Genomic DNA, 15,873 nt, shown 5'->3' with positions numbered 1-15,873 from the left:
GTGAAAGAGATGCGCCCATCATAGACAGACCAATCGCGAATCAGTCATGGCACCGGCAATGTTGCCAATTTCTGTCTTTGCCTTTTGTATTGAGGCAGTTAGGACTTAGAAGGGCTTGGAATTTCAAGGAACACATTACGCAGTGCAGTTATTATGCACGAAAATTCGTTGAAACTTGGCATTTATTGTCTTTGTACATCAGTCTAAACAATAGCATTGTTGACATTCGTATTCAGCTCGAAATCAAACAATTAGAAATCTTCAAATTCAACTTAAATTGTAATCTCTTTAACGAACGGAGTGGGCCTTTAATATGTGGACAGAAAACATGACCTTCGCCCTCTTCAAACTAATCACGGAAGAGGCTACTTGGATATTATGGAAGTAATTATAGTAAGATGGCCCTACGTGCGCATGATATGGCCTATATATACCTCGCCCTTGATTAGATAAACCACTGACGGTAATAATACATGTACAAGTTCTAAGATCTGAAATTCGGACGCTTTTCTCGAAATGAAGACTCTGATGAAGACACTTCTGTTTTTTACAGCAGGTAGGCCTATCATTTGTTAGCTCGTCTCATCACGTCTTCTCCGCCATTTAACATTAGACTCCACGGGCAGTCCATTTCATCGTCCTATTCATACTGTCTCATAGGGTGAGGGACAAGGACGGTCCACTGCTTCCGTAGTGTAACAGATACTGGAATCTGCACTAAAAATAAATTAAAAAATAGCAGGGACTTGATAGCATAGAAGTCCGTATTGGTTGCTACTGTCAACATCATTTTCGTCAAGCGCTATAAAAAAAACTTTATAATTTTCAATCATCCCAAACTACTGAATTGATCTTTTAAGAACAAAGTCACCACCAACTTTAAATTAAACTATGTTCTGCATTGTGGCATCCATGGCCGCATGTACGTCTGTTTATTGGAGCATGAAATGTCACTCCAGGACGGCTCCCAGCCGAGTGTACAGTATTCTATCAATGGATGTTGCTGATGAATCCATCATGGAAGAAATCCATCAAGCGCTAACTCAAATGTGAGGCGTGACAGTCTGTAGGGACGAGCTCCTAGTCGAGATTACAGTACTGCAAAACGTCGCTTATGAAAAACAATATGTTTCCCTACGTACTTGTATCTAGATTCATTTGCAGTCCATTTCGTCATCCTGATCGTGCTTCCTCACTACAAGACGAGGCTGGTCCACTACGTCCTGAGTGTAACATGAACCTGTCTTGCACCACTAGGCTCTTTGCATCTTATCAACATTTAGCCCGGGTATAATGTTCTTTTAAAGGGAGTAAAAGACCATGAGGTTCAGGATGATCTACACCATTTATACATTCCCTCCTTACAGTTATTGTTGCTGCCAATGCGTTTAGCTTGCTGGGGCTGACCGACTCGATGAGCTTGTTCAACTACGGCCAGTGGTGCGGCAAGAGGAACACAGGACTCTTCCCAAAGAATCGCACCCGCCTCGCCGTCTGCAAATGCTCCGATGGGGTGGAGACGTGCAGGTGAGTCTATTTTCCATTTACATCACATTTAAGCGAGTGTATCTTTTTGTCGGGCGCAACCTTTGACGTCACAAGTACCAAATATGACCCTGTGTTCAGCTGGTAGCCTATATATTGGAAGTTGCAGTAACGGTTACTTGCAGCCAATGTATTCACAGAATGAGGTATAAAATCCTTACGCCGCTTATGGCCACTTGGGAGCCTCGACGGCAGCTGGCTTATTTTACCGCATCAAAGACACCTACTTCCCGACATTGATAACGTGACGGCCAATAATAGCAAGAGGAGAGCATAATGCCCCGGGCATTTCATCACTTATCCTTTCACAAAGTTGTTGCAGACTGATATGGAAACACACAGTACGTACTTGCCAATTTTTATAGCGCGGACATGTCTAGCTTCACTGCGGCGATAATCGCTTTTCAGTACCAGTGGGACATGGTTGTCTAAGCACTCGCATTCTTCAGCGTTCGCTCTGCACTTGGAGGGGAGTATTCCTCCTCAAAGGTCGGGTTTTTTTTATTGTGCCACTACGTAAGGTACCAATTGGGTTTATTGGCCTGATGTCTCCGGTATGACTCGCTTGCAAAGACAATCTTGCAAGGCGAGGAAGCGAGGAAGACCAAGGAAAACGTGGATGGATACCATCGAAGAGTGAACCGGCCTCACAACACCTCAACTTATCCTGAAGGCCGAAAACAGATCTACTAGGGCATGCATCACTGTTGCCAGCTGCCACATGCCCCTACGACCTCAGGTCATGGGTCCTTGTAGTAGTAGTCTCCGGCTTCGGTCAGATTGTTTTAGCAAGAACGACGGTTACTTATCATTATCATCTTTACAGGAAAAATGGGCCTCCCATCGATGGCCTGGATGCCGCGTGTCTGCAGCATGATCTCTGCACTTACTGCACGAAAACGTAAGTTGAAGGCAAACTGCGGGTGGAGTGATGCAGCCATTTTGAATTGCTGATCTTGTAGTCCCCGGATGAAGAAGCTGGCTGCGATTGGAGTTGACAGATCAATAGGGAGTTTCCGCACCCCCTCTCCAAAACTTGAACGCTAACGCCTATCCCATTGGTCGACATAGTTATCGAGAGGTCGAACAATGGGATACGCGTTCATGTTGGCCTATCGGGGGATTAACCCTATTAACCAGCCACCGTACTCGTGGCTATATGCCGCTTCATCGTAATTGTATCGAAGATAGAATCGACGGCTGTAATCTAAGCACGTGTCGACACGTTTCCACCTTCTCCACACACGTTCCCCGTTCTTTCATGCACCTTTTAACCCCCGCCACCTTTTCCATACATAGTAAAGTACCCTCTTTGGGGATATAATCGTTGAAGTAACAAAAAAAACCTTTTACTTGAAGTTCGTTTTAAAATTAACTGTGAATATCCTGTAACCATTTTTGGAAAATGCCCCAGCTCGAAAAATGCAGGCCTTCAGCCGTCTTCAACCCCCCTCAGCTCAAAGCCCTGCCGAGTTGTGGTTTGTTTGTAGTGGCTTTTCATTCGCCCATACAGAACTTCAAGCGGTATTGCCTCCGTAACCTCCGTCCTCCGCCCTTTGCGACGTGCGTTGTATGGAAGCTCAGCAATGTCAATACTTTGAGGGTCAAGGTGCCATTTTCTCTGAACTTGAAATAATTAGCTAATAACTTAGCTCAGAACAGCCAACATAGAGTTCTCCGTCTCTCTACAGGTCGAGAAAGTTCCACTGGTGCGAGTGCGAACGCGAACTGGTCAAGAATGCCGTGAAAGCGAAATGCTCGACTGCCGACTGCGTAAACTTCAGGAGCCGTGTGATCAGTCTCTTCACTGTCATTCCCTGTTACTGCAAACCCCTCGGGATGTCGTGCAAGAAGTATTGGCTGTTTGGTGACGCGGACTACTGCTTGAAGCAGAACTTTCAGGACTGTTAATAACAAACCTCTAGGACTAGACGATGTTCAATAAAGTGTTTGTTGATCGAGGGCATAGCACTTTGCCAGCTGGTGTCTGTCGGCCACGTCACATGTACACCATGGTTTCGCAGTTACGTGAACCGGAAATCACCACCTGGAATTTGGCTGTCAATCCACAGGCTTACGACTTTCACTACACGCATAGTTTCGTCCTACGTATCTCCACATAAGCGTTTGATGCCACTGGTATTACTCATATGTATGTTGTTATTAATGGACAACAGGTAAAAAAACGGCAAAAGCATGAAAAGCTTGTGTGGAGATAGGACTCCATGCAGGAGCTAATCTACATACATTTATTGCTTGGAGCGTAACTTAAGTTCAAGGCTAATTCTTACTGAAAGGGGTACGCCGTTCGTAATTAGTGGTGGTCCAGGAAAATAGAAAAGCAGTTGTGTACAATGCCGTGATGGAGTTATCATGCACACGAATTTGCTAAAACTCGGTGCTTACCACATTTTGAAATTTTCAATTATGAACGATGTAGGCCTTGAATTCTATAGGTTCAGAGACTGTTGAATAGTACACCTCTCAGAACAACAACATCTAGAATATATATTCTTGATAATTCAGTTTGTAGTCGATCGGTGCAATAGGAACAACATATACCAGAATAGTAAAAGCAAGTTACTAATTAATGAACTACTAGTAGTTATTTTCACTAATTGATTTTAAGAGTAAGACAGAGTAGCTGGCAACAAAGGATCCATTCGAACATTTGACCTCATTACATTCGGTAAATTAAAGTTATCAGAAATATCGGAGATTTGATTCCCAGGTTTTCAGAATTCACGAGAGGAACATGACCCAAGTACGTGCGTGGCAGCATGTCAAAGAAACATGTCCAAAAACGCTATCACGGAAATGAGCACCAGTCACATGCGTCTGTCACCAATGCGGATGAACCCGTGACTTTGTTTAAACACCGTGGCCCATGTCGACAAATATCGTTATCAGAATTATCGAGTACCTCAGCAATTTCGCACTTTATCTTTGATCATGTTGATGATAAATCGTTGAGAATGTGACCTTCAGAATGCAATCATAACAACCCTCACAAACCTGTGATTTTTCAAGCTGAACTACAAGTGTACTATAAATTTGACCCTGTCCCTTCATTGAAAGGGTCAGATATTTGCCCTGCTTATTTCCCAAACAGAACTTCACAATAAGAGAGTGGTTCCACTGGATCGTTTCCCGCTTTGACCGCCCCCGCGGCAGGACACTTGACTTATTCCAGCGGTCATTCAGTACCTAACATCATTACCTGCTCATCGAATGCGGGTTGGCGTCTTTTGATGACACTTGCTCCAATCTACTGGCGGGTTGAATTCCCAAATACCCACTAAAGCCAAGTGTTGTATTGCTGGAGCGGCGGCCATGAAGCGGAACATCGCCCAAGTGGTTTTAGTTTTTCACGCGGACAGCAAGTTCTGCTCTCAATCGCAGTACCACTGCACGGGGTAGACTGATCTCCTTGGCCTTGGTAGGCAACCAGTCTATAGGAGAGCAAACACCTAAATCAGCCCGGGTAGTCTGGGCCTGTCGGCTGGGTACGTAATGACAACACGACTGTAGAAGACGGAAACTCCGAAATAAACCTGACCAAGGACGGAGCGCATCGGCCGTATCGACTGGTGTCGAACCGGGTGCGCATGGACAACAACGGCCACTATATGCCCGTGCCGTCTTGCCGCTGCTGGTATGGTTACTCGACATCCCAACTGCTTTTTGCGACGTCCTTCATAAAAAATGAGTATTGCAGATGCCAAAAATGTATACTCTATTTTGCCTGGTGTATATCGAGACAAACTCACATTTTATATACATTTTATATACATTTATATACATTTTATATACATTTTATATACATTTTATATACATTTTATATACATTTTATATACATTTTATATACATTTTATATACATTTTATATACATTTTATATACATTTTATATACATTTTATTCGCATCTGTTTGAGGAGGCCGACGGTACATGAGCTGAGCAAACTAATTTTGAAAACTGATCTGTGACGTCACTGGAGGTATATGGCGACGAGATAGATGAGGTAATGGAACATGTACCTGCCTAGTATCTTTGTCAGTTCAAATAGATAGTATATAAACGTGACGAACGCATCATTGACATTTGATAAGTGGGACTCGGAGAAGGAAGAGGTCAAAATGATTGCACTCAAGGTTCTCGTTGTGATGGCTTTAGGTAAGACATATTTTCATTCACCTGTAACCATTAGTTTGCTTTTACCCTCGTAACAACATCTTTGATGTCCAGGGTATCACATCGTTGATACCTTGGGTACCGCATCGTTGATATTGTATCCTCGACCTCACATCTTTATTACCCTGGGTATAGGACCTTTGATACTTTGGGTAGCACATTTTGATACCCTTGGGCTTACCTCTTCATCCGTCCTACAACACATTGTTTCACGTCTTCCTTCAGGCTTTGCTCTTTCTCACGCACAAGATAATCTGACGAATTACGGAAAATGGTGCGGGAAGGCAAGAACTGGTATCTGGCCCTGGGTGAAACCAGGGTACTGTAAATGTGATGACCCAAAGGAAACATGCAGGTAAGCTGTCTTTTTCTTTTCATGTAAAATATAATCCATGGTGGACCACGCATTATTCATGTTATTCGTCATTTTTGCACGCACAGGACCCGGCTCAGAAAACGCAACGTTTACGACGCCCGAGTGCACCCGAGGTCGAACTCTTACGTCACCCCTCTGTCACTTCAGTGATCATTGCTCAATTCGGGAGGCAGTCTTGAACATGGCTTGCTTCCGGTGAGCGTGCGATTACGTTCCGTTCTCGTGTACTGCGTACTGGGGTTTTCGATGACCACATCTGGAGAAGACACCACCTAATAAATGAGATATTGCACTTTTTACCTATTTTAGTTTTGGTCTCCTGGTGGCCAAGTTGAGTACCAGATCAGTTTGAAATTTGGTGTCCGAGGTAACATGACGTAGGGAGTCATGTGTACCAAATTTCAAGTTCATAGCTTTAGTGGTTAAGAAAAACTAATCAGTAATAAGCGAGATATGGCACTATTCACTATTTTTGGTTTTGGCCAACTGGTGGCCAAGTTAGGAATCAGACCAGACCGAAAATCAGTGTCACAGGTCATCTGACCTAGGGGGTCATGTGTACTAAGTTTAAAGTTCATAGCTTTAGTGGTTAAGAAACGTGCCATAGTTACAATCAAACGACCAATTTACGCCATTTGACCTCTGTGACCTTGAAAAGCAGGTCAGATCAAAAACTCATATGATATGTGATGTATCCATGCTAGGAGAACCTACCATAAAAATGTTATTGAAAACGAATCCCTAATAAGTGACATATCACACTTTCTAGGTTTTCACTTTTGGCCCCCTGGTGGCCAAGTCGAGAATCAGACCGGACTGAAATTCAGGGTCAGAGGTCAACTGACCTAGGGGGTTCTTTGTATAAAGTCTCAAATTCATAGCCTTAGGGGTTAACAAACGTTCCACAGTTACGCTCAAATGGCCAATTTACACCATTTGACCTCTGTGACCTTGACAAGTATGTCAAATCAAAAACCCGTATCATATGTGATGTATCCTTGCTAAGAGTATCTACCATAAAATTTTTACCAAAAACTAATCAGTAATAAGCGAGATATGGCACTATTCACTATTTTTGGTTTTGGCCAACTGTTGGCCAAGTTAGGAATCAGACCAGACCGAAAATCAGTGTCACAGGTCATCTGACTTAGGGGGTCATGTGTACTAAGTTTAAAGTGCATAGCTTAGTGGTTAAGAAACGTGCCATATTTACACACAAACGGCCAATTCACACCATTTGACCTCTGTGACCTTGAAAAGTACGCCACATCCACCTGATTTTTTGTCAACATGTAGAGCTACGTAACAGGTGTCTACATACCAAATTTAAAGACTATAGGACGAATAAAGACAAAACGTGCCACTAATCGGTGAAATTTTAGAGTTTGACCTCTGTGACCTTGAAAAGTAAGTCAAATCAAAAACCCGTACGATATGTGATGTATCCTTGCTAGGGGTATCCACCATAAATTTTTTGTCAAAAACAAATCAGTAATAAATGAGATATTGCACCTTTTAACTTTTCGGTTTTAGCCCCCTGGTGGCAAAGTCAAGAATCAGACCGGAGCGAAGTTCAGTGTCAGGGTAGATATGACCTTGCGAATGATGTATATAAAGTTTCAGGAACATAGCACAAGCGGTTAAGAAACGTGTCACAGAATACGACGACGACGACGGACGACGACGACGACGACGGACGACGACGACGACGGACGACGACGGACGACGGACACTGCGGTATCGTATAGACTCCCCTACGGTGAGCCAAAAACGACGACCACGCGCCGATTTTTAAAATTCTCATTTCAGAAAGAACTACCCCCCAAGGGACGACCTTGACTCGGCTTGCTTAGATCACGATTACTGCGCACAATGCGATAACACGTAAGTCTGTCTCTCGACTCTGAACATCTCTCCTCACATGTTCCGCCTCGGTTTTGGTCTACATTTTAGTTCCGCCCTCGCGGTCTTGGCGAGACAACCAATAAGGTGTCAATTCCCCAAACTTACAATGCGTAGTCATGAGTGAATCGCACACACATTACATCATGCCGATCTATACCGTTGTTGTTCGTATTATCCATCCTTCAAATGAGGAGACTTTAGGATTGATGTTCACCGCAGGTTAACCGACATGACATCTCGTTGGTTTTGCTACCCTTCCAATCTCCCCAAACTTACAGTTGACTTACAATCATTTTGATGTCTTTATCTTTCAGACACAACTTCTTCCGATTCTGTCACTGCGAGAAGGGGCTGGTTGAAAATACTGCGGCGGCGAAGTGCGTGACCGACCAATGTAGGGGGTTCCGGGACCGACTCCTTGCAATGTTCCATGAGACACCGTGTTACTGCAAGCCACGGGGCAAGATCTGCAAGACGTGGTGGTTTGTCGGAGATAACGATTATTGCTTGGTGAAAAACTATAGGGAGTGCAAATAGAAGTAAATGCCACTTGACATTAGGGGACTATAGGCTGACTGGGCTGCGGGGCTGCGGGGCTAGGGGTCCAGCCCGCCGGGTCCGGTCTGCAGGTTGCTCAACATGTTGAGTAACAAACTTTATCACCGGTAGGTAGCAGTAGCCGATAGTGACACACAATACATTTCCAGCCCATGTCAAACCCGTGTCAATTTCACCCACAAGAGGTTCTGTATTGCTTTGGCCCGCTAACTACTGCTGCCACCTTTTGGCATTAAAAGGCCCTCTTGGTTCTGGTTGACATCGCCATAGAAACTGGTAGGCTGGATAAGTGCTGATGTATGTGAGACAGTGGAGACGCCTATTGGTGATTTAAAAGAACTGGGCCTCCACCGAACACTATACAAAACTCTTTATGCTGTTTCACTAAGCTATCTTTGTTGAATTTCAAGAATATCAGTAATATACTTTCTATAAACTTATCCACAATTGTCTTTTTTTCCTCTTTGTCCGTGTTTTTGACACTAAGGTTGATCCAAGTTTGTCCCCAACAGACTTGCCGGTCCGACCATCTCCTCTCTTCGTGTACTCTGCCACCATGGGCGGCATTCTTGATATTCCTCCCTCCTAGCAGGTAATCAGCCAGGGACATGGTACAGTGGACGTGGTGGGACCGTGACACCAGGTTGTAGAATAAAGATTACAGTGCCGTGATAAACAAATGTCCCGTTAGTGCCCTTGTACCGTCCAGTGTCCTAGCCTTCAGAAATGTTCTCAGTAGGGACATGGCGCAGTTGAATTTTGAGGCCAGCGCACAGAAAACATACTATAATGTCGTATATTTAATAATAAGCAAATGTTGCGAGGAAGTCCTCTCTCCGCGTGCCCAGCTGCCCAGCGTTCTTGACTTCCCGTCTCCACAGCATGAGCTTTGCCAATGACATGGTGCAGTGGAATCGATAGTAAATGACGAACGGATACAACACGTAGACTACTACCTTCCAGGTCGCATCGTCATAGTACAGCACTTGCGAGAAGTTGACCTGCAAGAAAGAAATAGCAAGGTCAAGGTCACGATGAAGGTCAAGGTCGGTGATATCAAGGGCGAGGCCGATACACTGCGTTCGGAGCGTAACTTAGGGATGCTTCGGGGGAACCGTGATAGCAAGTTCGGGACACTTTAAAAGTGCCGCTGCGCAAACGAGCGAACATGCGATTATGATCACATGCAACAAAAAACCTCTCGTTTGAGCGGGTCATCGCTGGCCGGTGTTGTGTGCCTGCGACAAGAATCGGTGATCGGGTGATTTACAATTAGGATTCGATTAGGATTAAACCCAGCGATTACCAGTTCACAAGCAGACGAGCTATCTTTTTATCGTTTATCGCAACGATAATTGTTGCAGGTTGCAGCATTAAAAATTGCTTGTTTGCGGGGCGCTTTAGTGATCGATGGAGCCCTTTGAGTTAAACACTCCGCCTAATAGTAATATCAGACACTTACAGTTAGGGGGGATTACGAAAACTCCAATTAATGAAAGCTGACCTACCTTGGGGTACTTCATCTCCACCACAGTCCCGAGGAGCCACTGGGAGAAGTTCGCGGCCATCAGGAATGTGGTTAACTGCATTGCGGTCGAGGAGGCAATGACGTCATCGGGCCAGTTCCGTTTCATAATCCAGTGGATTCTCAAAACGAGGTTTGTCTGAATGGCGGCTTGCGCAATGTAGAGCAATGCATTGAAGAAATCGAGGATATTTTGAACCTCGAGGGTGAACTCATGATCGGCAATGAAACGTGCGTCCATTTTAGTTGAATTCGGTGCCAGTATCAAAAGGTCGAGCGCAGCGACCCCTTCAAGAACTCGATATAAGAATATGATGAAAGCCGATATGATGAGAACGATTGATCCGACCGACAGAGTCTGCTTAACTTTTGGACCCGTCTGAAGCTTCCTGCGGCTAATCTCTGCTAGGAAGACGGACGTGATTAGCATGAGAGACATTTTGGCGGTGCTAATGACGTAGAGGGGTGTAAACAACTTCCTCCGCATGTCTCTTGACTGTAGCAACAGAGACATGACAGTCTCCACGCAGAGAAGGGCGAGACTGGCGAATGCAATGAAACCACATCCGTTGTCCGGGCCGTAAATTTGCCGCGGTCTTGGATCAAGGCATCCCCGACACTGATCGCGGCAACACGGGAATGAACACCCGGCTTCCTGGCTATCGGAGGCAGGCCCCCGCGGACTCGTGTGATTCCCGTCCATTGACCCGTAGCCTTCGGATTCGCCCACTTGATCGTGTCTCGAGGTCGTTGATACCGCAATATCTGGAGAATCCGCTTCGTTGTCCCGACCGAATGATGCGATTCTTTCGAAAGTTCTATCAGTCGTTAGACTGATATCAAAATCCGACTCGTTTTCTTCAATTTCATTTTCAAACGCAGTCTCTTCATTTTCTAACAGACGCCTCCTCTCTAATGACGTCATATCATTCCCGTCAGGGGGAGCCTCCGATAAATTCGATGCGGACATGATAGAGACATGTGGATGAATTCGTTGCGATCTTATTCGGCGTCTTCTGCGACATTCCTTTGTAGATGTTGCGTCATTCTTCAACTTATCATTTGAGAACAGTTTCCAAAGAATGAGATTGAGGGTGGTCGCCATTGTACAGAATTCAGAATGAAACGGGTGGAGATATGGCCCGATTTTTATTGCCGCTTTGTCCATGTGGGTTCGGTCGTTGATGCAGTCGTACTGATGTTGGAAGCTGGCTTTCTCCGCCGTCGAGGCATTCGCGGGTAACGACGGACTCACACAGTACACGCCATGTACACCTTTATTGGCCGATTTTACTTCTTGCAAGGCGGTGAAAATCACGAACGTGAAATTCATAATTGAGTTCACAATATAGACGTTCCGGCTGGTGTTCGATCGGCCATATTTGACATACATCTCGCTCTCAGATATTAGGAACGTGGCCTGGATGCCCATGAAGAGCATTTTTGCTATCTTATTGATTACAGTCACCATTCTTTCCTTTTGGTAACAGTTATCAGCTAGGAACACGTCCATGCAACTCACAAGCCCAATTGTGGAAACACAGTCAAACATAATGGCACCTATGAGAAAAATTACCAACCCGCATTTCGCAATACAGGAAATGACAGCTCGGTTTTTTCGATGCGCATGCGTAGATTGTCTTGCTTCCTGTTGTATTTCCCAGCTACTGGTCTGGCGTGGGATGAGATAACGGAGCATGCAAATGACACAAATGAAAAGAAGAAGTGTCATGTACAGAACTAGGCTGAAGTTTGACGTCAGGTACCGATTTCGCTTTGAATTGATCCAGTAGGAGAAGACGTACGCGACTGAGAAGGCCAGCAGCACGGCGGAAGTGATGAAGTAGGTGGAACGTTCCACCGCCATTTTGGTCAATATGTTGATGCGGTGCAGGGTCGTTAGGCGATTGGCGTTGAATCTGAAAAGACGAAATCTAATCGACATAAGTTATTAAAGGGAGTAGCCTACCAGAGTCCAACCTGACTCTGATGCGTTTGCGTCACCCATATTGGATCCAGGAGTGACTTGAAGATCTCAAAACATTGCGGCCGGATTAAGATGACCAGACTGACTCGCATGCGCTTGCGTCATCACTATTCGATCTAGGAGTACTGTGACTTAGCGATCTCAAACATTGCGGGTCAAGATGGCAGAATTTTAAGGGTCAATGCCGGACTTAGCCAAACCAGCCTTCGTTGTGACGTACACGCTAAGCGCTTGTCTCAAGGTGCTGCCAGCCAGTGCTATTCCGTGCACATCGACCATATCAGTGAGCGCACGCACGTGTCATTGGGATTCCCCGGCCTCTTTTGCTACATAAATATATGGGAACTGGAGGTACAATAATGCTTCGTAGGCCATGGGACGAGTGGCAAAAATGTGTCTAGAAAAAGGATTCCGTTTGAGAAATTAGCGGGCAAATTGAAAACAGTCGTTTTTGGGTGATAGGGGGTGCTGATTTCAAAAATCAATTTTTCTCCCGCGTAAAGTTGCACATTAAGTCAGAAATGAGACCCTTAATAGGGCCTAATGGTCCCAAAGTAGGGGTCAAAAAGTTGATGTCATCGAAACATGTCAACGTGGGTATCAAAATGAAGGTCTATGGGGGTACTTTAACATTGCATAGTTTTTTGCCCCCTTAACGAACCGTGGGACCCCCCAGGGAGGGTCAAAAAGGGCAAAAGTGGTAACTTTGACCCTGTCCCACGATCTTCATAGGGACTATAAATGGATAAAAACTGTTTTATTTGACAGTAATCGTATAGACCTTCAAAATGATACCCATGACAACACACTCGGGGTAAGGGTTGCCGAGATAGTAATTTTGACCCCTTTTTAGGCTCCAAATTTAAGATCTCGAAAACCTTTTGCCCAAGGGTGTCGTCATGGGTATCTATGAAAAGGTCTATGTGAGTACTGTCGAATAAATCAGTTTTTATCCACATGCGGTGCCCATGAAGCTCATGGGAGGCGGTCAAAGTTTCCACTTTTGCCCTTTTGACCCTCCCTGGGGGGTCCCACGGTTCGTTAAGGGGGCCAAAAACTATGCAATGTTAAAGTACCCCCATAGACCTTCATTTTGATACCCACGTTGACATGTTTCGATGACATCAACTTTTTGACCCCTACTTTGGGACCATTAGGCCCTATTAAGGGTCTCATTTCTGACTTAATGTGCAACTTTACGCGGGAGAAAAATTGATTTTTGAAATCAGCACCCCCATATTAATACCCAAAAACGACTGTTTTCAATTTGCCCGCTAATTTGTCAAACGGAACTTCACATTTTTCACACTCGTCCCGTGGCCTATCGTATACTTGATGAGACACAGAACTAATTGTATTCTTTACTTCTGATTGAATGAGCTCAAAAACTCATCTTACTTTTGAGTTTTTGATACTAGTTCCATGATATATTTTATCGTAAATACCTCAGAGCGGGCTGATTACTCTAAGTACAATGGAACCTTCCTGAGTGGATACCTCTCTATTAAGGACACCCTCTCTATCACTACCAAATTGGTATTTTACAATGTATACATAAAATTTTACCTCTGTAATGAGGACATCTCTCAATTAAGGACACCATTGGTCAGAGTGTCCCTAATAGAAAGGTCCCACTGTAAATGCAGCGGTTGCGCTTTATTCACGAGTCCCACTCTGACTTTAACTTTGATTTCAGAGTGAAATACATTCGTTCATAATGACAACTCAACTGAACTGACGCTCACTTTCACATTGATAAACATTTCACATTTGATGCATTTGATTTAGCTAGTTTACTTCACATTAGAGGAACCCCAAGGGTTCCGCTAAGTTTAGTGGCGGTCGCTAAACTCGCCAGGCTTTGAACAACCGGGCCGCCTTCTACGGTTGGAAAAGAGACCTACGCTTACATGTGTACATACCTCGTGCTTGTCTTCTCATGAAATCATGCGTACATGTTCACATATATTTGTCCTCTTCAGCGGCGGCGACACGAAGCGTATTAAATCTTTGTGAACAGTCCGAAAGAATGGCGATCCCAAAATTTCGGACGACTACAAAATCGTTTTTTCCAACTGTCTTCGATCCAGTATGGCTGTACGCTTGATCAGTTTGGGCAAACAAGTCCACGGTTTATCTAGCACAATATTTCAAGTCAAGCGTAACGTTCTCCTCGTAAACAGCTTCTCACAATTCACGTCTACGATAATGCCCGATTAATTAGTTATAATTTCTAAAAATAACGCCGTTCTTTTCGAAAACGGGATTTCCCTGAAATGTATGTAGGCCTATCAATTGCTTTGGACGAGGTTACTGTGTAAAGTGCACACCATGGCAAATCCTGGGGACGATTTCTTTCTCCGATGTTGTAAACAAACCAGGAAGACTGGTATAAGTTAGTTCTTTCCATCACGCATATAATCACACAAGCAGGAAATGTTCGATATATCATTCATGATCTTGGGCGTATGCATGACTGCATGGGGAGATTTTCCGGTCAGCTGGTGCGAGTATACGAATTGAGGCCGTCTATTTTGTGACAAGTTCTCGAGATTCATGGGGTTGGGTCGATGTCTAGATGACGTTGCATATAAATAATTAGCTAAGATGTTATTGGCAGATCAATGACAGGGGCGTCAGGACGTTGTCACTGTTTTCTTCATTCTGAGGAAATCAGGGTTAATGTTCGCTTCTCCGACCCTGCACGCAAAATGCACCATGTTTGTGTGCAGGGCCGGAGAAACGAACATGAACTCCCTATTTCATCCGGATGTGCCTCCTCATAATTGTGCACGTGACAGCTTGGAGGTTAATGAACTGTTTTAGGAAGGAGGCACTCATATTTGTTGTCATGGATTTTGCGGCGGACTGATCATATTACGGCATCATCAAGGTTTCCCATGGCTACAGGGGCATTTTGTGTGAAACTGAGACCTCTAACTGTAATCTTTTTCTAACAGTATTTCAACCAGACAACTTTCACAATGATGTCGTCCCAGAATCTTAAAGAAATAAGATCAAAGTGGATGAAATAATAACGCGCATAAATTTTACAAACGCTAAAGTATAATCTTTTTTGTTTATTTCGTCTATCAGAATACAACTTTAAATTTATGCATACATGTATATATACACATATATAAATTACTTAGTATCCTCTGGATTGGCCTTACCAGAGACTTTCAACCAGTCTGAGAGTCTTTCAAATTTTTATTTGAATGACCCTGGCCTAACCAATGCTCCTTTATGGTGTCAATTAAACCCGGTAAACTTGATGACACCGGCTGCCCAAGTCGGTGTAAACATAGTAATAATTTTGGTGATCACACTATTACAGTTTTATGACAAGAGAAGAGCCACGTAAATATGGCCAGATCTAAATGATCCGAAAAACGCTTTACTGCATGTGTAATTTCCCTCACAATACTTATTGCGACTATCATATCTCCCGGAATATCAATGAATTTATTTATGCAACACGGCAATGACTTACGGTGGAGAGTGAAATGCTACGATGTCTGTTTCGATCTTGCGTAGAAGGATTTAAACAAAGATTCTCGTGGGCAAGCTGCGAAAAATGAACGTTAGTAATGAATTATTAGACATAGTAGCAGTCTGAAATATTGCATCCACAGCTGTGCCGTATCCGTCTCACCTTAATTTCTTAATCAGCTACTGTGAGATTTGTTCGTGCAGCTCAGCTTTATAAACAATATAGGTCCACCCGAGTACTTTGTTACGCAGTAAATACCTTTGCGGTCATTTGCTTACCAGTACGGAATTTGG

The 15,873-nt window shown here is 44.1% G+C and overlaps 3 protein-coding genes across 4 annotated transcripts; 2 read left to right on the top strand and 1 right to left on the bottom strand.

Moving 5' to 3' along the window:
- The first annotated feature begins 453 nt into the window (after positions 1-453).
- Positions 454-4,141, top strand: LOC135497058 (uncharacterized). The gene is made up of 4 exons (XM_064786726.1): positions 454-556; positions 1,368-1,527; positions 2,372-2,446; positions 3,237-4,141. Exons 1-4 carry the CDS (start codon positions 517-519, stop codon positions 3,454-3,456), a joined length of 495 nt encoding a protein of 164 aa, XP_064642796.1. The 5' UTR covers positions 454-516; the 3' UTR covers positions 3,457-4,141.
- A 1,518-nt stretch (positions 4,142-5,659) lies between these two features.
- LOC135497324 (uncharacterized) lies at positions 5,660-8,889 on the top strand. 2 transcript variants are annotated; one of them, XM_064787132.1, is made up of 4 exons: positions 5,660-5,718; positions 5,962-6,091; positions 7,922-7,996; positions 8,332-8,875. In XM_064787132.1, the coding sequence occupies exons 1-4, from the start codon at positions 5,682-5,684 to the stop codon at positions 8,552-8,554; spliced, it is 465 nt and encodes a 154-aa protein (XP_064643202.1). In that variant the 5' UTR covers positions 5,660-5,681; the 3' UTR covers positions 8,555-8,875. The 2 variants fall into 2 exon arrangements, with proteins under 2 accessions (XP_064643202.1, XP_064643203.1); XM_064787133.1 differs by lacking the exon at positions 7,922-7,996 and having other exon boundaries at positions 8,332-8,889.
- Positions 8,877-14,209, bottom strand: LOC135497323 (uncharacterized). The gene is made up of 3 exons (XM_064787131.1): positions 14,010-14,209; positions 10,084-12,019; positions 8,877-9,576 (listed from the first exon to the last, which is right to left on the bottom strand). Exons 2-3 carry the CDS (start codon positions 11,965-11,967, stop codon positions 9,376-9,378), a joined length of 2,085 nt encoding a protein of 694 aa, XP_064643201.1. The 5' UTR covers positions 11,968-12,019; positions 14,010-14,209; the 3' UTR covers positions 8,877-9,375.
- Between the last annotated feature and the right edge of the window lie 1,664 nt (positions 14,210-15,873).

This window comes from Lineus longissimus, chromosome 12 (genome assembly GCF_910592395.1).
Source record: "Lineus longissimus chromosome 12, tnLinLong1.2, whole genome shotgun sequence".
NCBI classification, from domain to species: Eukaryota; Metazoa; Nemertea; class Pilidiophora; order Heteronemertea; family Lineidae; genus Lineus; species Lineus longissimus.
This window is presented reverse-complemented; position numbering and strand designations above follow the sequence as displayed.